The sequence below is a fragment of the Equus przewalskii genome, chromosome 24 (assembly GCF_037783145.1).
Source record: "Equus przewalskii isolate Varuska chromosome 24, EquPr2, whole genome shotgun sequence".
Classification (NCBI taxonomy): domain Eukaryota; kingdom Metazoa; phylum Chordata; class Mammalia; order Perissodactyla; family Equidae; genus Equus; species Equus przewalskii.
Genome location: NC_091854.1, coordinates 25952244 through 25978339, shown reverse-complemented (window position 1 = coordinate 25978339; position 26096 = coordinate 25952244). Strand labels below are relative to the sequence as shown.

Genomic DNA, 26096 nt, shown 5'->3' with positions numbered 1-26096 from the left:
AGGAAACAAAGACTTGTTTTACCTTCATAATTGTGCCTAGAAATGGTCTTGCATTCAGAGCTTGCTCTGAACTTGGACATTGGTTACCAGATACTATTCAATATTGTTTAGACAAAAGGATTCCAAATGGAAATTTAAGAAAACTTAGAGGTTAAAAGGGACAGCCGTTGAGTGGTATCAAGTGACAGTTTTAAGAGTAATTCAGGAAGCATACTAGGGTAGGCTATTTTACCACAGGAAACAAGGTATATAATGTTCTGGTAGGAAGTATTCAACTAATTTGGGTACTCTCCATTTAAAGAAAGTCACAAAAATTTTGAGCACCCAAGGTTACAGTGATAATGACTTTGGACTGTTTTAAACCAAGCACTCATATATAAAAATAAGGTAACGTTATATAAAGGGTAAGTGATAAAAAGTTTAAAATGCACAATCAAAAGCAACAAACAAGACTGTGAATAGCTTAAAAATGAACATTAAGTCAGAGCTTAAAAATTCTAGTTTATTTCTAACAAACACCACTTTATGCTTGACTCACAAGCTTTATTTACATTCATCTACAGCATCATTTCCTTATGAAATGAACTAGTACAGTTTAAACCAAATGAAATCATAATCATCTGAATTGTCCGTAAACTACTATTAAGCTAAATTTATAACCTTGCATTTGCTTAGCACAGCCGAAGTTTTAAATACAGAAAGCACAAGAATAAACCAACGGTAACATATAGAATCTAGAAGATCATCTGGGCAATTTAGAAGGTAGACTTTCAAAAAGTCTGAGGCACAATTACAAGAGAGTAAAAGTTCTTGTGCAACCTACAGTAAACGTAGCAAAGAAAATTAAGACATAAAAAACAAGGGGAAGTTCACTGTAAAAATATTATCAAAATACTTCTACATAAGATATTTGCTTTTATCTTTAGATCAGTTGAGAGAAAAATCACTCATTTTAAAATAAAAAACAAATATACTTCTGTTTGGTCTGTCTACTAAATACCTCAAAACATTTTAATTGTAGCAGACACTACTGTTAAAGGGGAAAAAACAAGAAAAAGTGGGTATTTATCCCCATGACAAAAGGTCCCCAAGCACAAGTGTTGATTTCCCTTAATATACTTACCTTGTATTGTCACTGAAGATACTGTTAAGAGAAGCCTTTTTCTTTTTAAAACCAGAAGACAAAATGGAGCTCAAGTGACCAGATTTTAATTTTGAAAAATAAAACAAACTCTGAAAGTATTTTAAGCCATAAGTAATTTTAAGTGAATAGGAACAACAATTATTTCTGCTTACGTCATGCAGAAAAACAGGCATCCATTTGTTACTCAGAAGAAAATTTGATGCAGTCTGTTTAAAGCTAAACATCTCAAGGCAAATATTCATTTAAATTCACAATTGTCTCTGTTCATCTTTCACCCAAAGAGAAATATACTTCAGAAGCTTTCTTCAATTTGTTCTTCATTAACTATGATTTAGCTTTGTCTACCCTATGAGATTCACTGCCTTTTTAAAGGATACCGCACAAAGCTTCTTAAAATATTAAGATAAACATTTTGAAATAAGACGTTTTTCTCATTAGACAACCATATCAGTAGAGAAGAGGTGAACTGTTAGAAACACATTCTTGCTCAAAATCACATCAGAAGGGGAGAAATGAACAACACATTTCTCCTTCTGCAATTCACAAGATTTTTCTACATTAAATGTGGTGGTGCAAAAAGTAAAACTGGATAAAAGTGAGACAATGATTCTAAGGCACCCTTAGCATAGGGAATTTCAAAATAAAGAGGTCTCCATATGGCTGTCTTACAACTAGTTTATCTGATTAAGAATCACTTTGACGTAGGTTAACATAAATAGGATGACTTCTTTTCCAATATTAACATACAGACTGTTTCCAATTACTTTACCGCAGTCTTGCCTCCATGCCCAAACGTCAGGCAAGACTAGGTAATCCTGTCTTAAGTCAACAGACAGTGCATATTTGGAAATGAGAAAACAAGAGTTCAAATTAGGAACAAAGTACTTTCTTATAGCTGAGATGGTTTTAAATGAAGCAAATGGTTGTAAATAATAAATGATAAACAGAGCATCTATTTAGGGACATTATGGCTTAAAATACTATTTACTTTTAAGTTCACAAATAAACACAGCTGTATTGTTCTGAAAAGCAATGAAGGCATGCACCTCTACTAGCAGATTTAGCACTTCTGACCAAGTAAGACACCAACTTCTTAAAAAATATGCTTCATGCACTGTACTGGATTTTTTTTTAAGATGTAAATTTTAATACATTATTTCTTTTTTGAACTTGAACGGGAACCAGAATGGGATGATCCAGAAGATGACCTGTGGTGCCTGTAAGATACAATGAAGAAAGCAGGTAATCTAGTAAGCTGGAGCTAGATATTAGCATTCATTCGTAAGACTGAGAATACAAAATTAAACCTCATTATGCTGACAAAAGGAATAATTAAAATCTAAGATACAAACTTATATGCATAAAATTAACTAGTGTTTAGACCTTGGATGTGAGCCCAGTAATAGTATAACCATAGTTTAAAATTCTCTATACCTTAAAAATAAATCTCATTTCAAGATATAGCCACCTCTCAATTATTTAAGGCAATGAAGGGAAGCCTTGCAAAAACGTATAAAATTACAGATAGTAGACAATAAAGGCATATAAACTTTCCAATGCAAGTGTGACTAAATCAGTCTCTGATACACTGTAGATAGTGTGATATGTCTTTATGTAAAACAGATACAGCAAGGCTTCTGTGTATGAGAATATATATTCATAAATAATTACGTTTTGGAAATCTAGGTCACACAAGATGATTGCACAATTAGTTAGAGGGTTATATTCATGCAGCTAATATGAATAAGTCAATATATCAACCTGGGTAAAGTAGTGGTGTTCCGAGGGGTTGGCCCTGGGCTCAGGGTTGTTTAGTGTTTTCACCAATCACCTGGCTTATGGAATAGAGAACATGTTCATTAAGTTTAGATGACAACAAACTAGGGGGATTATATGTGGCTAAGATAAAAATCTGCAGAAGTGGTAAAAAAACAACAGAATGAGTTTCACTCAAGTACGGAGTAATTTTCTTACAAAGGAATAAAATGCACAGCAACAAGACTAGGTGTGTGTAATCTTAATATTGAATCTTCAAAATATGAAGAGGCAAATCTAGTCATTCTGTACAAGTAGGAATCATGAGGTAATCCTACCAGTGAACCCAGCAATAAGCAGACTTTACCTAATCCTTACTTTCACAAGCTGAAAGGATATGGAAAATTTGCAAAGATTACAAAGGAAGCCATTAAAATGACTATATAATTAAACATTGAGAACCAAGAGAAAGTTAATGAAACTGAGTAAATAGTCTGTTGCAGAAAAGGCTGACAGATAACACTTACACTCTCCAAATTTTAAAAATGGCAATACAGATAAAGTTATCTAGTAAAAGTCTTTCTCTAAAAAAAATGGATTCTGACTGTAAGGTGAAAAATGTATTAGCTACAAGAACAATTTCCTTATAGATAAGGGGCATGAAACAATAATTTGCTGTGGAAATGCATATACACATAATTAAATGAGGATAGATTTCCAATGATCTAGAATAATTTTTTATTAGATGCCCTGGAATTCTATGATTTCTAATATTTAATGTAAAATTAATAGCACATATACATATAAAAAAACAACCATTAAATTACTTCAACATACAGCTTCTGAATTAAAATATTTAAAGACAGAAATAACCGAGAGTTGGCTATAATAATTATATATGAAAATAAAAATTTAACAACAAAATGATCAGATAATGGAAGAAAGTGGTTTGATATACAACTTCTCTAAACAACCCGATCAAAGCACACAGGATAAGCAAAGTAATTCATCTAGTTTTTGAAGTTCAAAGTTGAAAAGTATAATTTAAAGTTGGAACAAAGGAGATAATGAAAATCTAATCCTTGGCTAGGAAGTTCAGTTAATCTATTAAAACACACTTAAGAACACCCATTCTTATTTCTACAGAAACCCAAACCTTTCGGGTGACCGTGATCTTGTGCGTCTTTTTTTGCGATCACCAGATGAAGAGGATCTAGAACGACTTCTCTTTCTGTTCCTCTCAGGAGAAGATGATGAACTTGAATAAGATCTTTTTCGTGGGGAAGAAGAGCCCCTGTGGGACCTGGAGCTGGATCTTCATTGATTGAGAAACAAATCAAACATTTCATTAAAAGAAGAAATGAGGCAAACTGTTTAGTTAACAGCTCCAAAAGTAAACAATAGGCTTTATAACTACGAAAATTTTATAAGAAGGAATACTTACTGCTTACTCAACAGAAGACTTCTGGTTCAACCATAAAAACAATTCTATTTAAATACACTTACTTTAATTTCATCTTTTTAATTTTCTAAAATAAGAGCTCACCACTTATAATTAAAAACCAGCTTTAATATGTTAAAGTAAAATTTTAAATTCTTGTTTTAAAATTGAAGGCTTTCATTTTAAAGTATACATAAATAGCAAAATGAACAGGTTTAACTGCATTTGCACAACTTCCTGTCTAGAAAATATATTCTTTCGTTTGGGGAAAAAAATGTGTATCTTACAGACAACTTCCTAAGGAAAATATACATAATTCCTTGTGGAAATTATCCAACTTATTAGTTAAGTTGCTATATAAAAAGCAGGGATAAGGGACAGCAATGAGAAAGAACAATAACTTTTAAATTGCTAAGTATTCAAAGAAAAACAAAATGAGTAACTTTAAAACTTGGCTTATATTAACAGTATTTATTTTTATGAAGGACCACTATTCATGAAGTATGAAGTGTTGACATTCACATGTTTCAGGTAAAGGTAAATGTACAAATACAAAATTTTTTTCTTCATTTACATATTTTAGTTGAAGTAATTTAGCTCAAACTTCCCAAAAAATTCACCTTTGGGCTTAAAATAAAATCAGAAAGCCCAAAAGGAGAATTCTTTGGAAAGTTATAAGCAATGAAAAAAGGTTTGAAAAGAATATGAAGGCCGTTCTATAAACCTTAATTATAGTGCTTCCCAAAGGGAACTAGGACTTAAAGACCTTCACCAAGAAGCACTCAAAAAGACTAAAACATTGATAGTACATAGCAACTACTTAAACTCATTCCTCTCTATCTTGTATTGGCCTAATAACAAGTGTGCATACACTCTTCTCTCCTCAATGTTGTTAAATGGCAGCTGCCCTCTAATCCTACAGATTTGGCTCTAATAAGCTATTAAGCAATTATTTTTACCAAAAACGCTACCACTAATCTTCAGTGTCAAGTTCCACATGAGCGGAATTACAGTGATTTTCCTATTCACATTAGATGCCTTTAATAGATCAATAAATTAACACAAAAAGAAAGGCAACAGGGGCCAGCCTGGTGGCGCAGTGGTTAAGTTCGCACGTTCTGCTTCGGCAGCTTGGGGTTTGTCAGTTCGGATCCCAGGTGCGGACATAGCACCACTTGGCAAGCCATGCTGTGGTAGGCGTCCCACATATAAAGTAGAGGAAGATGGGCATGGATGTTAGCTCAGGGCCAGGCTTCCTCAACAAAAAAGAGGAGGATTGGCAGTAGTTAGCTCAGGGCTAATCTTCCTCAAGAAAAAGGCAATACATTTTGACTAAGTTTAGAAAAAAACTTCAAGAGAATAAAAACTACCATCTCATTCGCTTCTTTATAAAACTATTTGTCCCTCTAGGTCTGACTAAATGCAACCTGAAGTTAACAATAATGCTTAAGATCACAGCCCACCTAGACTAACCAACCACATTTCTTAATTTAGTTTGTAGAATTTAAAAGGAGTGTCTATTCTACACATACTGATTATAACATTCTGTGTAATACTACAGAGAAACGGACAAATGTATAAAACTTTCCAGAAACTTTACCTGAGGTAAATGACAAAACTGTTTCTGTAAATATTGAAACAACTGCCCTGCAAAACAAAATCTGTTTTGAAGCAGGGTTATTTTTCTTCCTTTCAAAAATGGAGTGAACTGTTTCTTTTTATTTGCATATCTCTGATCTTATCTGAACTACTACTGCAAATGTAACTTTAATGTACTAGTTAAGAGATTTGGTGATAAGACTTGGCTCCATCTTCCTACTTCATCACATTTTAGCACAAAACGACAAACCTTGCATAATGCAAAATAACCACCTTAATTCAATCATGGGAATGTCTTGGCACACTGCTGGCAATGGAAACATCTCATGGTGAGAAAATTAAGCTGAGGCAAGTGTATTAGTTTTCTAATGCGAAAATAAAATCGACAAGTAGAAGCAAAACAAGAGGAAAAAAGCAGCAACACCTTCTGCAGCCTTTAAATATGTTTTCTCTCTGCTTTACAGAGAGATGCTACCTCATTCACCTTGATTTCGACCCACGAGATCTCGAACGTTCTCTGGAACTGGAACGAGATCTTGACTGCGAACTGGAAGAACTTCTTGAACGGGACCTGGAACAACATGGAAGGATTTTTTTTTCCAGAACCACTTAATTGAGCTTTGTCATATGAACACTGAAAGAAAGATAATGCGTTAGAATTCATTTTCATATAAAAAGAAACTATTTGAGATAAATATTTTCAAAACAATTTATTTTAAGGTAACAACTTTTCATCCTGTTTTAATATTTATGCTGAAACTTAATAATTTTTGATAATAATCAACTATCACTTTCAAAGTGTGACAAAATTATTCTAAAAATCACTCAATAAAAACACTCAGCATTATCACTTTATTAACAATGAATACTTTATGTTCACGAATAACATTTAAAACCCAAGACTTACACATTCAGAAATACTGAATGTTGTAATTTCTATTTAACTTCTCTGAAATATCTCTATCAATTTCCCTTGTGAGATCCCTTCTATTTCCTTGATCACTAGGCTAGTCTGAAGCTTTAAATACTGACATGCGTATGTCTGTTTAATCTCTGTTTTTCAGTCTACTCAAAAGTTAGAGAATTAAAGGGAAAATACACCAAAAATCCTATCATTTTAGGCAACTATACTATTAAAAAATGACACAATGGGAGATATGGTCCACATGAATTTTAAAATCGCAAAAGAAATAAAATTCATTTATGGTCCAATTTACATTTTTAATTTGTCCCTTAAAATAATAACCTGCAGAAAAAGATTATTACATGTTCATCTTAAAATTATTATCTTTATAATCAGCCTTTTAAGCTTTCAGGCTTTATAGTATTCATTAACACTTATCTAATTAAGTACTCGATTAGCTAATACTTTATTCCTAATTACCATTAAAATTCATTTCCCATGGTTTCACTCAACCGTGAATAGAAATATTTTGAGTGAACAATATTTAAATAAGGTACTGCTTTTCCTCACCTAAAATTTTACTTTTATTGTTGACTACAAAAATAGGGAATATTAAAATTTTACGTTACTAACAAAATAATCAAGTCTAAGACCAACTGAACCCTCTAATTTATTCCTGGACATCTCAAAATTATGAGCATTAAGCTAACAGAACTAATACGGCTGAATTTGCTCCTTTATTCAGAATCCCCATACCAAAGTAAATTATTAAAACATTGTCTAACAAGTCAATGATTCAATTAATGCCTAGAAAATTTCAGTGCTGGCCTTTAACATCATCAGTGAAAATATAAAATCTTTATTTGCTTAAAAATTTCTAAATGTAAACTATGTATTTAGATAAATATCACTATATGAAATGATTTAATTGAATTTTTAAAGTCTATTTTAACAAAAGGCAAGGTGCTAAAATGGACTGAAGTTTCACATTGCAATTTTGCATTTCTGAAAATACTGGAGAATAACTTCATCGCACGGAGATAGAAAAAATTGTCTTTTAAAAGGTGACTTGAATGAAATTTCTACAACAAAAAGGAAAGCTTATTCAGTCAAGAAAAACAAAATTTATAAATAAAGAAGTTAGATACTGACATTTTGACTGGTGTTACCCTTGACCTGTACCCGTTTACCTGGACCTAGACCTTGAACTTGAGGGGGAGGATGAGCGTGATGAAGATCGTGAGTGTGAAGATCGAGACTTTGAGCGACTTCGTCTATTAGATTTCTTTTTATTACTATCTTCTTCCTCGCTGGCATCAAGATTATATTTTGAGAGATCAGCATCATCTTCATCCTCATCCTAACAAAATCTCAGAGTTAATATTTTATATTTAGACATTTAGATATTAATGCAATCTATGAGGAAGGATGAATAGTTCTGTGCACTAGACATCTCTATATGATTATGTTATCACTACTATCTCAGCAAATTCATTCCCAATCCTGAAATCTGCCTACTACTTTCCTCATCTCAACTAAACAGACCTGACAATTATCTCAGACATTTTTCTTTTTTTGGTGTTGAAGACTGGCCCTGAGCTAACTAACATTTGTTGCCAATCTTCCTCTTTTTTTAAAATTTTTCTCCCCAAAGCCCGAGCACACAGTTGTATATCCTAGTTGTAGGTCCTTCTAATTCTTCTATGTGGAATGCCGCCTCAGCATGGCTTGACAAGCAGTGCTAGGTCTGCACACAAGATCCGAACCCGTAAATCCCAGGCCACCAGAGCAGAGCGTGCAAACTTAACCACTACACCACCGGGCCGGTCCCTATCTCAGATATTTCAAAGAAAATCTAGAAGTCATACTCATTTCCTCTTTTTCTGTTACAATGCTTTACCAAATAAGCTGATAAGACTCTTCAATTTTACTCCCTTACAAGTCCTTGAATTCATCTCCCTTAGTCTTAGTTCAGAACTTCATTCTTTACTCTAGTTTATCACAGTAACCTTTTAGGTGGTATGCCTAACTCTGGAAATCCATTCTGTCTTCTCACTATCTGAATATATTGACAATCATTCTGAAACATGGGTCAGATAAATATACCTCATTTGTTTCCTAAAAACTTTAAAAATTTGTTCCACATTTATTTGCTTAGTTGCATTCAAGGGCCTCTTATGATCAGACCCCAAAGTACCCTTAATCTGGATCTATACATCCGACCATAAACTTTACACTTGGGCACCAGAGAACAATGATCACCAGACCTGATGTGGTTGCTGTCCCCTTCATCACATTCTCCCCTCTGCTCTAACCACATTAGCCCTACCTACGACTTTTTGAACGTTGCTGGCTTGTTTCCTACTTAGGGAACCTTTATTTGCTGTCTGCCTGCCTGAAAGTGCTCTGACCCCAGTTCTTAGAGCCAGTTCCTTCATATCATCCTATTATTCAAATCCCAGCTCAAATTTCACCTCCTCAGAAATCTCACATCCATTAAAACCAAAGTAGTTTCAATATCTGTTGTCACAGCATGTGTCTTCCTAACATTATGGCTACCTAAATTATCTTGTTCACATATGTCTTTTCCCATCTAGAATTTAAGTTCCATTAAGACAAGGGTGGTTCTGTCTCAGTCATTATTGTATCTCCAGAGCCAGAACAGTCCTTGGCAGACTGGAAGCTCAACGCTTTTGCGAGAACAAATTAATACATAGGAGAACATTAGCTTCATCACAGGCCAAAGGTTGTCAAAAACGTTCACACGTATGTCACAGCTCAAATAAGACAAAGGAGAAATAGGACAAGGAAATTGTTTACCTCATCTAATTTATATTTAGAAAGATCTTCATCCTCATCCTCATCTTCTCCCTCAGATTCTTTATCTTCAACTTCCTTTAAAATAGATGCAGGACCAACTGCCTTCCCTCTGTATTTTTTCTTTTTACGTCCAAACTACAGAAAAAGTTTCATAATATTGTCAGGTGAAAACATACTAAAATTAGTAATTTTTATAAGAAGTTACTTTTATATATTGAAGTCAATGTATGTTAAGTCAATTATATATTTGAGTCAATTAGGATTTCCTACAAAATGATAAGCTGCTGTAAAAGACTCAAAGTATACTTATAAAAACAAGCTACATTTAATATTTTTCCTTTTCATCTAAGGTATTTTCAAATACGTTTTCCTAATTTCCTAATTTGTATTCAAGCTGCATACTAATGTATAGCCTACCTCATCATATTCACCATCCGATTCTTCTCTTTCTATATACTCAACATTTTCTCTTTCATTAAAACCACCACCATACCCTAAAAAAAAGAGGGGCATAAATTGTTATCTTATGACGACTCATTAAAGTAACAAAAACATGTCAAAATCATCTCCAAGCAATAGAAAGAAAATCTTATCAACAACACCTGCCTATCCATCTAATAAATTACTAGTCTTTTAAGCATATTAAAAATAAAAATCACTACAGAGAATGGTCTCAAAGTTAGATAGCTCAGCTAGAGAAGTTCTGTGGCTACACTTCTAGCTCTTCTCAATTTCAAAATGTCCTGTGTGACTTAGGCAATACATGGAATATATGAATGGAAAATGTCTCCTCAAACCTCTGCTATAAACCAGTTTTCAAAGGCCTTTCCTCTATAGTTTATCATAATTCTTCTGGGAATGGGCTCAGTGAGAATCAAATCTCACTGTTTACCAGTTGCAGATAATATGCAATCTTTGATATATTGAAATTTTGCTAGGTTAACATGTAGCTAGAGCTTGGAAAATTCCTTATAGGCAAATATAATGACATAATAAACGACTTCTAAATTAGTTTTAATGCAACTGTTTTTAATAAATAGTTAAAAGTCATTCAGGTTCTCTAAAGTGGCCAGTAAACTTACAAACTGAAAACATTCTATTAGAAAGTAATCAAGACCAGCAAACCATTATTCTTTGATGTCACAACTAACATCTACAATTAGACTGACAGGTCTTTGACAGAGGCTTAGCAAAGACTGGAATAAAAAAGTATGTTTTAAAGAAAGATGAGAGATTTTGAAAATATCTCCCATTGAAAAAATAACAGGTATGTGGCCAACAATAACACACTCTACCTACCTCACAAATTCTAGAGCAGCACTAGCACGCAAGGGCAAGGATTCCCAGATGTAAGCCTTTCCTGAGCCAGCAAAAGGTTAAATAAAGCTATAAAAAGTATTCTTTAAAAATTTAGGATTTGTGACTTTAAATTTGTCAATCGAAGTTATTATAAAAATGATCCCTTACCCTACCATCATTTCATAATAGAACCACAAACAAATGGTAAAAAGCCTAACTGTCCCAATAAAATCATGTAGTAAATTTAGCTTTCTTAAAAAAAATCACATTAACATAATATCCTTTCTTTTCTTCATTACACTTTGTACAGTGAAAACTGCAATGTTACCACTGTTTATCCTTGAAATATTTCCATTATCATCCTTTTCCTCCTCCTCCTATCTTGTTTCAGAGACAATATGGACTCCAATTGTAATATACGAGAATTTCCTTTTGTTTCTGTGCACATGACATACAGTGAAAAGTGTATTAAATATCAATACCAACTTTTCCTTAGCCAGCCCTGGTGGTCTAGTGGTTAAGATTCAGTGCTCTCACAGCTACAGCCTGGATTCGTTTCCTGGTCAGGTAACCACACCACCATCTGTCAGGTGTCATAGTGCGGTGGCTGCCTGTTGCTGTGATGCTGAAAGCTATTCCAAATACCAGCAAGCTCACTCATGATGAACAGGTTTCAGCAGAGCCTCCAGACTAAGAAAGACTAGGAAGAAGGACCTGGACACCCACTTCCTAAAATATTGGCATGAAAAAAACCTCTATGAATAGCAGCAGAGCATTGTCTGGAAGGTGCAAAAGATCAGGGAGGTCCCACTCTGCTGGACACAGGGTCGCTAGGAGTTGGAATTGACTCGACAACACTAACAACAAATAACTTCTGCTTAGTAAAATTGTGGCTCTAGTTTTTCAGAGTATCAGATAGAAAGAGATAGAAACAAGTACAACTGGGCATATGTTCACCTCAAGAAAACGGTTCATACTCAATGTTAATTTTGATTACAAACACTGTGGAAAGTTGTAATTCAACAATATAGTTATCTTGATATATTTAATATTATATCAGGAAGCCCTGAGATTAAGGTATGAAGAGTTTGATAAACAACAACAAATTTTAAGAGATGACTAAGAGTAAAGATCTAAACTTCAAAATACTTAGAAGTAGGTAAAAAGTTAAAAAAGTCCATGGGATCTAGATGGAAAATAATTCAATAGAGTTCTTTATTCACATTTAGTAAGCCACAGCTGAAAAATGACATGGCAAATATGGAGAGCTAAAGAATAAATTATAGCAAGATTTAGAAAGTGAACTATAATTCACACAGGCAATTTTCATAGATATGTAAATAAAATTACTTTAAAATGAGCATCATAGCAAATGCAAAGCCATTTCCGTGTTCTCTCATACAGGCCACAGAGAAAGAACCTAAGTAATCTGTTGACAGCAAAGAGATTATTAAGGTATGTTGTGTAAACCCATACAACAAATCCACCTCATGAACTTTCTCCTTATATATGGGAAAGTATAATAGCTCTTTCTTACAAAAAAACTTGAGCATATCATTTCCACTTAATAACAGGTTAGTCGGAGGAATCACTGGCATGGTCTATGTGTGCTTCCTCCATTCTGTTGGTTTGAAGGTTTTCTTACTTCCACTCTTGCCACTCTTTCCCACAATTCTTTTTCTACCAACCAGCAATGTTTAAAGAAAATTAGATGTGTCAGTCCTTTGTTAAAAATCTTTCAGATACTTCCCATATATAGAAAAAAATAAGAATTACATGGCCTTTGCCTATTTCTGAAGTGTTTTCTGGAGCTAATCAGTTTATCTGATATGCTAAATTTTTCAAGCCTCAGGGCCTTCACACAAGCTATGTGACACTGCCTGGAATGACCTTTCAATTTGTTACCTGGGTAACATCTTTCACTTCTTAGCTTAAACATGCCTTTCTCAAAGACATCGTCAATCTTTGACTCATTGCGTCTGTTTTGCTCCCCCAAGTACGCCAACATCTTGCACAATGGCCAATAAATATTGCTTCAATGAATGAAGAGAGAAACCACAATTCTGGTACCATTTAAAGAATTTGAGTATTTTTAAGAAGGCTTTAAAATACAGTTTTTATCAAGCAAGTGACCAAGAACCTCTATAGGTTTTTAGCAAGTGTTAAAAAAAAAATTTTCAAATTTGTCTCATAGTAAAATGTAAAAAGGTGAGCAAGGGCCAGTAAAGCATCAAAGACAGGGTTAAAACAGGCATGAATTAGGGTTGTAACAATGGAAATGAAGACAGAAAAGTGGATGAATATAATATGTACTTCAAAGGAAGAGCATTTTCAAAGGAAAGAATTTTCAAAGAGAAAATTCTGTGATTCTCTATTTCGAACAATTAATTAATCCAACTTCTGAGAATCTATTCTAAATAAATAATTCAAAATAAAAATCACAATGTATTAAGACTGTTTCTACTGCAGTTATCCTTAACGGTTGAAAAAAACAGAAGTAACCCCAAAATCCAAAAACAGGAGAATGGCTAAGTAAATTATTGTACAATCATTTAATGGGATTATGCAGAAGTCAGCAATCTTTCAAAAGTCCATCAATTTTTCTTTTACCCACAGCCTGTCCCATGCTTAGGCAATTCTCCCCTGAAGCTTAGAACTTCCTGATTACAAATAGTAACGAGCAACTGGCGAGTTAAGAGTGTACATTAGTTCACACCTTCAAGTGTGACCGGCAAAGACAACTACCCTATAGCCAGGGAAGTGGGAAAGGGTCAAGACACCAGAATGATAGAAAAAAGACAATGCATAAAGGAAAGTGAGAACATATCAAACTTTAATGACTTCAGTTGTTAAAGACTACAGCTCTTGTGATAGTGAAACTTTGGTTAAAGGAGGAGTCACAAAATAGGTCAAACAGAATGCAAACAGATAAAAGGCTTTTGGGATTACAATTTTTAAAATGGTTAAGATTTTAGATTTTATCCTAAAAGCAATCCAAATGGTTTTAAACAAATGGAGTTTTCAATTTTGAAAAAACAAAACAAAAAATTTCTGGCTGCCAACTAGACAGGAGGGGAATATGTGCAGACAGCCAACCAAGTGGCAGTTTTTCCAAGACAAGAGATAGTGCTATCTTCGCCTAAGGTTGATGGAAAAGACTTTTTGGAGGGGGAGAGATGAAGGGGTTATTAAAGACATCTAGGTTTCTGGCTTATGTAACAAGCATATGGCGGGTGGTACTAATCATAAGAGATTACCAGAAGAGGGTCAGGTCCTAGGGGAAAATCATGAATTTAGTTTGAATATAATGAGTTTGACATTTATATGGCAATGTTGAATAGGCAGCTGGATATATGGGTCAAAGAAGTCTGAGCTAAAGACGTGAACGTCGGTAATATGGTGTGCCAACGTTTACTTAAACTTAGGCCTTGGAAGAAAATGTCTAGGGATTAGACTTTGAAGAACCCTAACATTCTGTGGCTGGACAGAAGAGGATGAAACTGAAAAGGAGACAGAATAAACAACCAGAGGAGTAGGTGAGAAGAAGATCAAAAAGACAGGAAAAAAATGTATACCTTAAAGAGATGAAGGAAGGAAAAACAGGAGATCCTTATTAGACCTTAATCTACCCAGGCAGTACAAAGGCAAGATCACTTCCTGAGAATGAGAAGAGTGGTGTAGGATTTGAAGATTATTATTATTTTTTTTGAGGAAGATTAGCCCTAAGCAGACATCTGTGCCCATTTTCCTCTACTTTATACATGGGACACCTGCCACAGCATAGCTTGATAAGCGGTGTGTAGGTCTGTGCCGCAGATCCAAACTGGAGAACCCCAAGCTACCGAAGCGGAGTGCACGAACCAGGCCAGCCCCGGATTTGAGGATTGAAAAAGAAAAAACATCTAGGACATTAGGCTATAATGTTCTCACAAATGGGAATATAATTTAAAAAAAGTGGGGGGGATAAAACTAGAATTTCTGTTGCAATCTGGAAAGGCTAGGTCCAGAAGACTTCAGTGGGTCTCTTACGCCCAAAAACCAGACAGACAGTGGTAGTGGTCAAGTCAGGGAGAAAAAGAAACAGAGACGGAGTTTACTAAGTCTACGTCTGAGAAGATGACTTTCTGGAACGAAGCCTTTGATTATATGGTGCATGAGTCACTGAATAATAAAATCAGATTTGAAGTTTACTCATAATGTGGTTTGGCTAACTGCTGATAACGAGAAAACTATATTTTATTAGGTAAATATTTTCAACTCACCACCGACCATACACAGAGCCAACGGTAAGCTATTATTTGGGCCAATGGTTACCAAACACCACTGAATCACCTGCAGATTTTTGGAATCTACCCTCTAAGAGCTTCAACAGAGCTCTGTTTTTGGAAATCTGTATTTTTAAAGTTTCTCAAATGACTGTAATGCATAACGAAGTTTCAGAATTATAGCCTAAGTTCAGATGAATCTTTAAATGGTGCCTCTCTCTGCTCTTTTTTTGGTCATACTATGCTATCGAATGAAAAAATGCTATTACTCTATTTATTACTAATGACCAACATTTAGACCAGTAGGGGGACAGGAGAGGGAATAAAGCAATTCTGAAAATATCCTAATGTCACTATCTGTTAGGATAGGGCTCTCTAATGCTATACTTTGTAAACTGAAATTATGAAAAAAAAGATGACTTTTGAGGGTATGAAGGAAAAAAATCAAGGCAAAAAACAAGAGTGGAAAAGATGGAATCGTCAATTACTGTGCTCCCACAAGAAGGTGATACAATTATCGATTCGATTTTTAGTTCTTTTAAAATCATTTGGTTAGACTGTGACAGCATCTTACCTGTCCTTTCTTCTAACTTAGCATACTTTGGGGTATTACACATGTTACACTCTGACCTTCTGGCCCAATTCACGTTACTGCAGCTTTAGAAGTGAAAAATATCAAATTAATAGACTAATACAAATCAAGAAAGAGAGTAAATTTTTAGACATTCTAAAATTTTAAAATAAAAACTAGGGCGAAATTACTACCACAAAGAAACATTTACTAAGGATATCGCAACAAAAAAAACTTACCAGTATACATTTTCTAAAGAGAGAATGTAGGTTCCGACAACAGACTGAACTACTTAAGCAGAGAAGCAGAAGCTATACAGTATGAAGAATGTCTCTGTCATCTTATTAGAACTATATGACAAATTAATCTATAGATTCTGATGCCTCAAGGTGAAAAAAATAACATTTTAAATTAAAGCTTCTATTAATGTCTCAGTCTCTGCATCCACCACAAAGAAGAATAAGGCTATATCCTCTAAATAATGTCAAGTTTTTCTGTTTTTTGAGGAATCAGTTCAAGCACTGAATTCCATAGCATACCAAATCCAGTGACAATCTATTGCTGGAAAATTCTCCAATACAAACTTAGTATCTATAGAATCAGAAATTTATGTAAGACCCTCTTGTGAATCAATCCTCCTCCATATATGTTTGATTCATCTGTGTACAGAAAACATGGAAGTTGAAAAAAATCAACAGATAATTTGAAAATCAAAAATATTAAGAAACTTACCTAATTAGGAATAATTACTTATTGCATGTGACTTATGAATTTAAAATTACTTTGTAAATAGGCAAAACAAATTTTGTGATGTAGGAGGCTAAAAGTTTTTTAGATTCTTCTACAATAGAAAGAAGTAGGCTTTAGTGCTTTTAAATACTCTTTTCTCACTTTTTGGGGACATTAGCTCACCTTAAGCATTTGGTTACTGGTATATATAACCCATCATAGTAACAACTACTATTACCATTAAAAAATAGAATTTAAAAGTTCTTAATACTTATATATCAGATACAGACTGAATAACAATCAAAAGACCTTTGATTTAAACCTTTAGCCCTTGGCTTGTCACTGTGACTAATAAGAGATGGTAATATTAACAAGTAGTGGCTAGATACGTTAATATGGAAGAAAGAGTGCACGATAATTTGAAACACATACGTTTTACACTGCCAATCATTAGCACTAAATAGGCCTCGGCTCTTTTCTGCAAGTGTCTTTCCTATTTCAGTGCCACCAGCTTTCATCATCTTAGCCTCAGTTGTTTTCTCTGAAAATATAAAACAATGCAATATGAAGCTGGGGAAATAAATGATCTGTTTAAACAGTCTTAAGAGAAGCTTTCTTAAATGCTTACCCCGACCACATCTATTACAGCTGGTTCTTCTAGCAAAATTTACATTTCCACATCTGAAAATAAAGTAAAAAAAAAAAATTATAGAGATATCTTTTAAATCACATAATTTTTAAAATTCTATACACACAATTTTTTAACGTGTCTTCACTATATACCTGGATCCAGAACTTATAATACCATCTCAGTCATGTTAATGCCAATGTTAACTATAAAATGAATCCTCACAATTTAGGTGAAAAAAATAGAAGATCTGAAGCCACAAGTCTAGGATAAGAAACTCCAATCTTCCACTTACTAGTTATGTGATCTTGGTAAGTCACTTAAGATCTCTGTGCCTCACTGTCCTCATATTTGCAAAAATCATTAATTATAATGAAACTCCACTTCAAAAAATCACTGATGAGATACCGGGGAGTTCAGAAAACTTCAAAGAAACTCCCAGTATGAAAAATAAGATATATACAAGAATGTGTTAAGTATTATAACACAAAATCCCAAGAGTGGACCAATAACACAGATAAATCAGAGAGGCCTTCCTGGATCTTGATAAAACACTCTTCGCAAGTGGGAAGTGGAACGGTAAAGGAAAGAAGGAAGATGGGATGTACTGACCAAAAATATAAACAGTTTCAATAATTATAAGGATCTTCAGTTTTAGGGGGTATTTACCAAACCTCTGAAACCTAGCTGAAAAAAATTAAAACCAATAATCTCAATACATAGAATAACACTATCATTTTACGCTTATATTCAGTAAACTTAATTAAAAACAAACAATTATCAGATTCACTAACATGGTCTTAATGGTTAAATGCTCTGAATGACATGTAAAGCTTAAATGTTAAAAAGCTGATTACTTTCTTTCTTAGGTGTTACACTAGAATGAAATAAAGATGCGAAGTATGGAATGGACACTAAACCGAAGCACTCCAAATAATTTTTAGGTTGTTTTTCCTCCTAAAGAATATCCTTTACGACCCTGATAAACATTAAAAACATATCACAAAAATGTTTTCTGATTTATACACATTGTAGAAATAATATGCTATTCATATATTTGTAACTGAGTTGAAATGCACTCTTAAGAAACCTACCTCAAATATTTGGGTGTGTTGTCATAAATGACACCATCAAAAGCACTTACTCTACAAGTGACCAACCACAAAAAAGTCAGAGTTGTTGTTCTAACCTTTCGAATATATTCAATAGTCTCTTACCACTCAGAGCAATGCTAGCCAAAGCATCTGACTCTGTTTCTATTCACTATTGTCTACCTTGAGAAGGCTCAGGTCATCTTAATCTTTATGCAATTAATTGACAGCCACCAACTTAGTATTTAAAAATCATAACAATGTTTCATTTAGACTGCTTAAAATGTAGATAGAAGGCAAATGCTGAGGAAATAACATTGTCTCTATTTCACGTACTCATTTTAAGGGAGCTATTCTATCCCAGTTTTCGAGCAAAATTAAATACCTACTTTACAGTTACATAGTTACATGGTCTATAAGCAATAGGACTAGAATTCAACCCAGGTTTGTATCCCTCAAAGTTTTTACTCTTTACGACCACGAACTCTGTAAGATATCCGCGGCTACCTTAAGGACAAGAAATCAAAGGTTTTTATTGGAACATGAGGAGCGCATTCCATTTTCTTGACAACTATGTTCTACAGAAATTACTATGTATTTCCAAATACGTACCCCTATGTGAGCACCGTTCAATAAAATCTAACAATTTAACAGAGCACTTGGCTTCAGCTACAATGTCAAAAAGCAGAGCCAGGAAGACACGTGCTCCTCTGCCGCAGGCAGCTCCGGGGCTGGGCAGGCAAAAACACAGGCCTCCTGCTTGGGGCTCTAACGAGGCGAAAGGTTCAACTCTTCTGGGCAAATTAAAGAGCAATCAAGAAAAGAAGTCCGAATTTCCCAAACCAAACAAGGGTAGCGTTCGGCCAAGAGTATAAACAGTACCGAGGAAAGTTTGAATGAGAAAAACAAAAATACAGCAACACCAACGTGAACTAGGAGAAGCAAAAGGACTAGTTGGAGAAAGCGACGCACTCCGCGAACAAGAGTGAAATCCTGCAGGGAAAAGTCACGTGGGGGGAGCAACCCCGAGCGGCCTCCGCCCGGCCGACTCGCCGATCGCGAAACGCGCCCGCGGCCGGCGGGCGGGCGGGGCGCGGGGCAAAGGGCAGGCCCTTTCGCTCCCCCAAAAGAACGGCTGTCTGGAAGGACCGTCGAAGAAACGCTGGAGACACAGGCACAACAAAGGCTCCCGAAAATCCTCATCGTGGGGAGCCCCCGAGCCTCCTTCCCGCCCAGGAGCCGGCGGTTCGCCGCCTGCTCCGACTCAAGGCACCCGAGAGCGTCGAAACGGGAAATGCCCAATCGACCCGAGAAAGCCGCCACCGGCAAACCTCGCCCCACTCGGGATCCCTCCTGAACTCACTTTTTGTCAGGGCAAATCCAGTCACCGTCACTGACTCGGAAATTCTTGGTCGACATCTTGGACGCCGCCACCACAGCCACCCGCAGCTACGTCTTCACCGGAGGAAGCGGGCCGGGGCCTTTCGGCACTCCGGGGCTGTCCCCACTCCGCCTGACTCCTACCCACCACTGCGTCAAGGTTTGACGATGCAGCCCCTCGGCCTGGACTGAGTTTGAACGTGAATGTCCACACTAAGATGCCTGTGTGATTTTTATCTGGCCGAAAAAGTGATAACGCAAAAGTGTTTTTAAAGCTAAGCGAACAGGCACCGCAGGGACAGCCCAGGCGGGAGGCCTTCGTGGCATTAAAAGCCTCGGAGAGCCCCCTACAGGCCGGAGGACCCGAGAGGAAAGTACTTCCGCTCAGGTGGGCGGAGCTAAGGAGGCAGAGGCGGAAGTGACTGTGGTCAGTTTGGAGCTTGGAAGGGCGGCTTGCCCGGTCTAGGCTGAGGGGATGCGGTACCGGCGTCTAGTCAAGTGTTTGGAGAAGTTATTTTAATAAAGGCCCGAGACTTCTGTTCTTTCGTTATGCACGCGGGATGTCGTTTAGAAACTTAAACTCTTTTTTGGTACATAAATAGATGTAACAGACAAGCACTTTACTCACGGGAACCGACCAGTAATTTTAGAACTAGGATGTTGCCGGTATTGTTAAAATTACGTGTGTCTTTTCCGATCCAATCCCCTTGCTTTTCTCCAGAGGTAACGCTCTCTTGTATTTTGGATTTATTCCTTTGCTTTTAAAAGTTTAGCGTAGGTACATGTATGTTTAATATGGTAAACTTGAGCTTTACAAGCATAGTTTGTTATTACATAATCGTCTGCAACTTTTTTCCCGCTCAACAGTATGCTTCTAAATTCATTCTAGATTGTTGCGTATATTTGCATATAACCGTAGTTCCTTAATTTTACTGTTATGTACTGGTAATATTACTTTGTGTAACAGTTTATCCCTTCTATTTCCCGGGTTTTGTCATTACAAACAACGCTGGTATGAACATTCTTATGCGTGGATTCGGATACAAAAATGCAATAATTTTTCTAGAGTAAAGCATATACCTAGAGAGAATATTTTCAACTACTTTCTAGTTATAATAACTGCTTTAAAGTCTTTGATAATTGAAACATTGGTCATCTAGGGTTTGGCAGCTGTTGACGTTATTTTTCCTTGAGAGCTGGTCGTATTTTTCCAGTTCTTTGCATAGTGAATGATTGTGGTTTTTATCCTGAACATTTTGGATATTATGTTGCATAGACGCTGGGTCCTGTTAAAAGCCTTTGGGGAACGTTGAGTTTTGTTTTGTTTTGTTTTAGGAAGCAATCAGTTCAGTTTGGTTCAGATCACAAGTTCAGCCTCACTTTCTGTGGGTACTTGTTCCGTGTCAGTTCCAACTTCAAAGGCTTTATCATGCAGCTTTGAGTCTGTCCTAAACATAACACACTTGGGGATTATTTTGGAACTTGGGCAGTGGTTTAAATCGTAGTTCAGTTCACATATCTTTTGCTCTACAGCTTTGTGGCTCTCCTGTAGATGCTCCGTTCAGATGTGAGCACAGAACTTATATGAGTTCATGCATAGAATTAGGGGTTCCCCTTCTCCAGCTCTCCTCTTTTTGATATTCCTCTCATACTCCCTGTTTTGCTGGATCCTCTTTTCCTGGCAGTCTTGCCAGAAAGATAAGGTTTTTCTTGGAGTTTTAGCTGCCTGCCGTAGTTAAAGCAGCTGATCAAAGCCCACACTGGAGCAAACAGGTGAGAGAAGATAAAAGTGGATTCCCTCCATACTCTTCAAACCACAGAGGCCTCCTTTCCCAGTTTCTTGTCTAGAAAGACAGGGTTTCTTTTGGTGGTGTAGCTGTCCAAGCTAGGCCCTGACTCTCAGGTCAAAGCCAAGAGGGGAAAAAAGGAGAAAAAAAGGCAGATATTCCCCTGCAAGCTTGAGCTCACAGAAGCCCCATCACCCGTTCATCTGGCTAGAATTATGGAGTTTTTCTCAGTTTTTGCTGCCTGTGCTGCTACCACTGTTTCACCAGGTGCCAGGCCTCAGGTCAAAGCTGTGAGAGAAAATAGGAAAAACAAACACACGGGGCATTTCTCCAAGCTGGGATTCTCCTCCCCAATCTGCCTGATTTTTTGTTTACTCTTTAGAGTCCTCAGGTAGTTGCTTTTTGTATTTTGTCAGGAGCTACTAGTTGTAATCAATAGGAAAGATAGGCTGTAGTCATCTTTCTCCATCTTGGCTAGCACTGCAAGTAGAGGAAATGCAAACTGCCACTACACATCCATCAGAATGATTAAAATGAAAAATTCAGACAAACCAAGTATTGGAGAGGGTACGGAGCGACTGGAATTCTTACAGGCTGCTGGTAGAAGTGTTACTTGATACATTTACTTTGGAAAATGTCAGAATCTATTATTTCTGAACATATGCATACCCTATGAGCCTGAAATTCTGCTCCTAAGTATGTTCCCAACAGAAATGCACATATATTTACCAAAGAGTTGTATAATAATGTTCATCACTGCACTATTTATCATGGCTCCAAACTAGAAGTTCCTAATTGCTTATGAATGGTAGCCTGGGTAAACAAATCGTCATATGTTCACACAGTGGAACGCTATATGGCAATGACAATAAACAGATTGCAGCTACACTGAACTGTACGGACGTCACTCACAAATACAACCTTGACTTGAAAAAGCCAGACACAAGCTAGCACATGCTTTATAATTCCGTCTACATGAAGTTCAAAAGCAGGCAAAACTAAGCCAGGCTAATGGTTACCCTAGGGAGTGGGGAGGAGATAGTGACTGGAAGGGGCCAGGATAATGTTCTTTATCATGATCTGGGTTCTGGTTACACACATATCTTCCCTTCATAAAAATCCATTGAGCTGCGCATTAATGATTGGGCATTTTTTTAACTTCAATAAGAAGTTTAAAAAGCACTTGGGGCCAACCCAGTGGGCTAGTGGCTAAGTTTATGTGCTTCACTTAGGCAGCCCAGGGTTCGGCCGGTTTGGATCCCAGGCACGGACCTACTCACTGCTCGTCAAGCCATGCTGTGGCAGGCATCCCACATACAAAAAGAGAGGAAGATTGGCACAAATGTTAGCTCAGGCGACAATCTTCCTCAAGCAAAAAGAGAAAGATTGGCAATGGAGGTTAGCTCAGGGCCAATCTTCCTCACCCCAAAAAATAAGAAAAAAGAAAAAATACTTAAACTTACCCACCTCACCATATCCCAGCTATCCCCTCATTCAGTAGATGCTTGCTAAATATTATACCAACTTCAGGGGCAAAAGGAGTGATCACAGACCCCCTTGTGAGCTGAGTATGATTGGTACATGGGTACCTTCTGCCCCTAATGGTGACTGAGGTTTCTTACAGTTGGGATGTTGACTCTGCCATAACTCATGTTAAGTCCTATTACAAGGATATAAGGAAAAGATCCATTCTTGGTTCTACAATTAAGTGAGAGTTTAAGGTGGCAATGATCCAATCTCTGAGGTTTACATTTCTAGACTCAAGCAGAATGTTTTTAAAGTATGGATAAATCAAGCAGATTTTGTTTTTGCATGTTCAGACACATGCAGGAAAAAATTCTGCTATTCCAAAACAATGAAAAACAGTTTTTTATAAAGTTCTAAATCTTAAATTCACTGCATGAGTCATAATTGAGATGTATTAAAATAACTTTTTGTAGTCGACCAGAATTTTTTTCTTAATTTTATGATACATAAATCCTTGTGTTATAAGATACCTGGAATTATAACTTAACAAGCAACCACAAAGTGTTTGCTCTTGAAATAAGTATGTCTTACTCAAACAGAAAAACAAGGAATTTGAATGAATGAATAAATAAAATAGTCAGTGAACTTAATACTCACATCTAAGTAACTCCCTAATTTTAACCTGGGAATTTGTGGAAAGTGAAGTTCACTTCTCAGGTCACCGGGACAGCAGTGATCCTAGGCAAAGTTGTGGAGTGTGTGGCGTATGTGGCTGCGTTTTAGTGCAAATATGTGCAGTCACTGCAGGATGGAGGGGAGGGTGGCTTCAGCCTTGCCAAAGGCACTCAGAATCTGGAAATGGAATAAAAGATCTTCATTCGGAATTGAGCTTGGAAGAACCAGCATGCAGCTGAGTAGATCAACCATCTGAAAATAGAATTAACTTTCTCTAACGTGGTTTCTGTTTGTGATATTAAGGTGAACAGGAATCTCCAAAATCCAAACCATATTCCTGAGGGACTTTTTTAAATAATAGCTACTATTTATTAATCACTATATATGTGGTAGTGTGCCAGGAGCTTTACAGCCAGTATCACATTTAGATTTTCAACAGTCTTTAGGAAAGATATTATTAGCTTTGTTTACAGACGAGGACATCAAGGTTTGGAAAGTGTAAGTATCTTGTGAAAGGCTGTAAAGTATAACACATCTGGTGACTCTGGAATCAGATTTCTTGGGTTCAAATCCCATCTCTACTACTTGTTGACCACGTTACCTTAGACAGATTACATAAACTGGTTGTCTTTTTCATCTAGGAAACAGAGATGATGATAATCGTATCTGTCTTTTAGAATTGCTAAAAGGATTAAGGGAGATAACTCGCTTAAGGTACTTGACAAACAGAACTCAGTTATTAGGCTCACAGGTAATAGATGCCAGAACTGGTGAATAACATACAGTTAACGCACCAGAAGTTAACCAACTGTAGTTAGTAAAACTTTTCTGGGAGAATCATACGTCAACAGAAAGTTGATTTACAATATGTCTAGGATAACAGTGCACAAAATATAAGAATATATCTGTCAGTGACCAGAGGAGAAGGCTATTTAAGTTCAAGGACTACGACTAACTTTTCGAAAAGAAATATCCCAAAATTAGAGAAGAAATTCAACTATCCTAACTTGAAAGAAAAATCTCTCAACTACCTATTCTCTTTTCTCTAATTATAAGCTCACCAAACAACCATCTGATAATTTTCTCCTCCGAGTCCATTTAACCTACCACGGTGAAATACACAAAGTGAATTCTCTGTACAAGTTATTCTTTCTAGATTTAGCTCCTTCATAGATTGATAACTTGGCATTCTGAGGTGCGTATTAGTTTCTTATGGGTCCTTTTAACATACTGATTCCCAAGAGGTTAAATAGCTCTGTTGGAAATGATAAAGTTGCATTTCTGAACCTTCAAAGCTAAGAATCTGGCTTCGGATATTGTATTAGAACTCCATCTCCTTGCAAGTAACAAAAATAAAAATAAAATGACTTAAAAGACAAAAGGCAGGGGGAGTTAATATTAGAAAGAGGAGGTGTTTGAGGGAACAGGAGGGCAAGAGGGCTGCGCAGATTCAGGAGACTGAAAGAAGCTGTCCTGCGTCCAAGCAGCCCGCTTTCTCCGTGTCTTGCGGCTGACTCTGCTTACACATCGTTTTCTTTCTGCAGACCAGTTTCCCTGCTACTTAGTTTACAGGACAGACAGAAACAGTGATGGCCCTTAGACCTGAGCAAGAGGGGCTCTTAACCAAACCCTGCACCTCAGGAGAGCCTTGCGCTTTGGAGAACCTTCCGTGAAATGTTCTAAGTCCCTTCTGGTGCCTGGACCATCTGGCACAGCCCAGGAGGCAATACCTAGTTCTGTGTGGGTCCTGGTAAAGGAAACCCTGAAATGTTCTGTGGCCCCTGGTGGTGGGGTCCAGCAAGGTCAGCAGGACCTTCTTGGTGGGACACCCTAAGCCTGGTCGGAGGCCTTATCAGCCTGCTTCCCCCTTTCAGGGCCCTCTCTATGTTAGGCCCCCTCGCTGTGTATGGGGTCCACCAGGTGCTTGAGGAGCTCTGGGACTTGCACCTGTGGGGTGGCCTTGGGCTGCATGGCCGTGCTGGTTCCTGGCCAGCCAAAGCTCCCCCTGGCCAGGGCAGTATGCCTCTCAGGGGGTCACACCAAGTATGGGTCACCAGAATGTTGCTGATTCACTGATGTGGGGGTGATTTTCACTAACGTCAGACACAGGACAATTTCAGGGCTTTGACTACTGTCCTCCTTGGGCTGGAGCCACCTGTGTCAGCTGGTGTGTGGGCTCTCCCCTGTCGGTGTTCAGACCCGGGAGCTGCCTAGTGGAAAGCAACTGAGGCAGGCACCCTTTATCCTGGTGTCGTATGTATCTCCACCCCCTAGTCTGCCCGCTGATGCCCAAGGCAGTCACACCACCCTTTTGCAAGCTATCTGCTCTGTGTCAGATAGTCTTGGTCATGGCTGTGCTTGTCCCCTCCCAGGGTTCTCCACACTGTAGCACCACAAAGCCAATGGGCCCTTCCGATCAATGTCCTGTCTTGCCTTTAGTCAGTGTGGTGACATCCTGCTCTCCTGGCTTGATCTTAAGCCATGTGGGACAAGTGATGGATATGGCTTGCCTGAAAGGTACTGCTCTTCTTGCTCCCCTCA

The 26096-nt window shown here is 36.9% G+C and overlaps 1 protein-coding gene across 3 annotated transcripts; it reads right to left on the bottom strand.

Moving 5' to 3' along the window:
• Positions 1 to 481: 481 nt before the first annotated feature.
• ZRANB2 (zinc finger RANBP2-type containing 2) lies at positions 482 to 20342 on the bottom strand. Of its 3 annotated transcripts, none has more exons than XR_011532506.1 (11): positions 19610 to 20002; positions 17156 to 17208; positions 16960 to 17068; positions 15802 to 15884; positions 10081 to 10157; positions 9664 to 9798; positions 8034 to 8203; positions 6424 to 6510; positions 4056 to 4214; positions 2906 to 2975; positions 482 to 2361 (listed from the first exon to the last, which is right to left on the bottom strand). XR_011532506.1 is itself a non-coding variant. In XM_070592382.1 (11 exons), the coding sequence occupies exons 1-10, from the start codon at positions 19663 to 19665 to the stop codon at positions 2946 to 2948; spliced, it is 963 nt and encodes a 320-aa protein (XP_070448483.1). In that variant the 5' UTR covers positions 19666 to 20342; the 3' UTR covers positions 482 to 2361; positions 2906 to 2945. The 3 variants fall into 3 exon arrangements, 2 of the variants coding, with proteins under 2 accessions (XP_070448483.1, XP_008515233.2); XM_070592382.1 differs by having other exon boundaries at positions 2906 to 2979; positions 19610 to 20342; XM_008517011.2 differs by lacking the exon at positions 2906 to 2975 and having other exon boundaries at positions 19610 to 20026.
• Positions 20343 to 26096: the final 5754 nt, after the last annotated feature.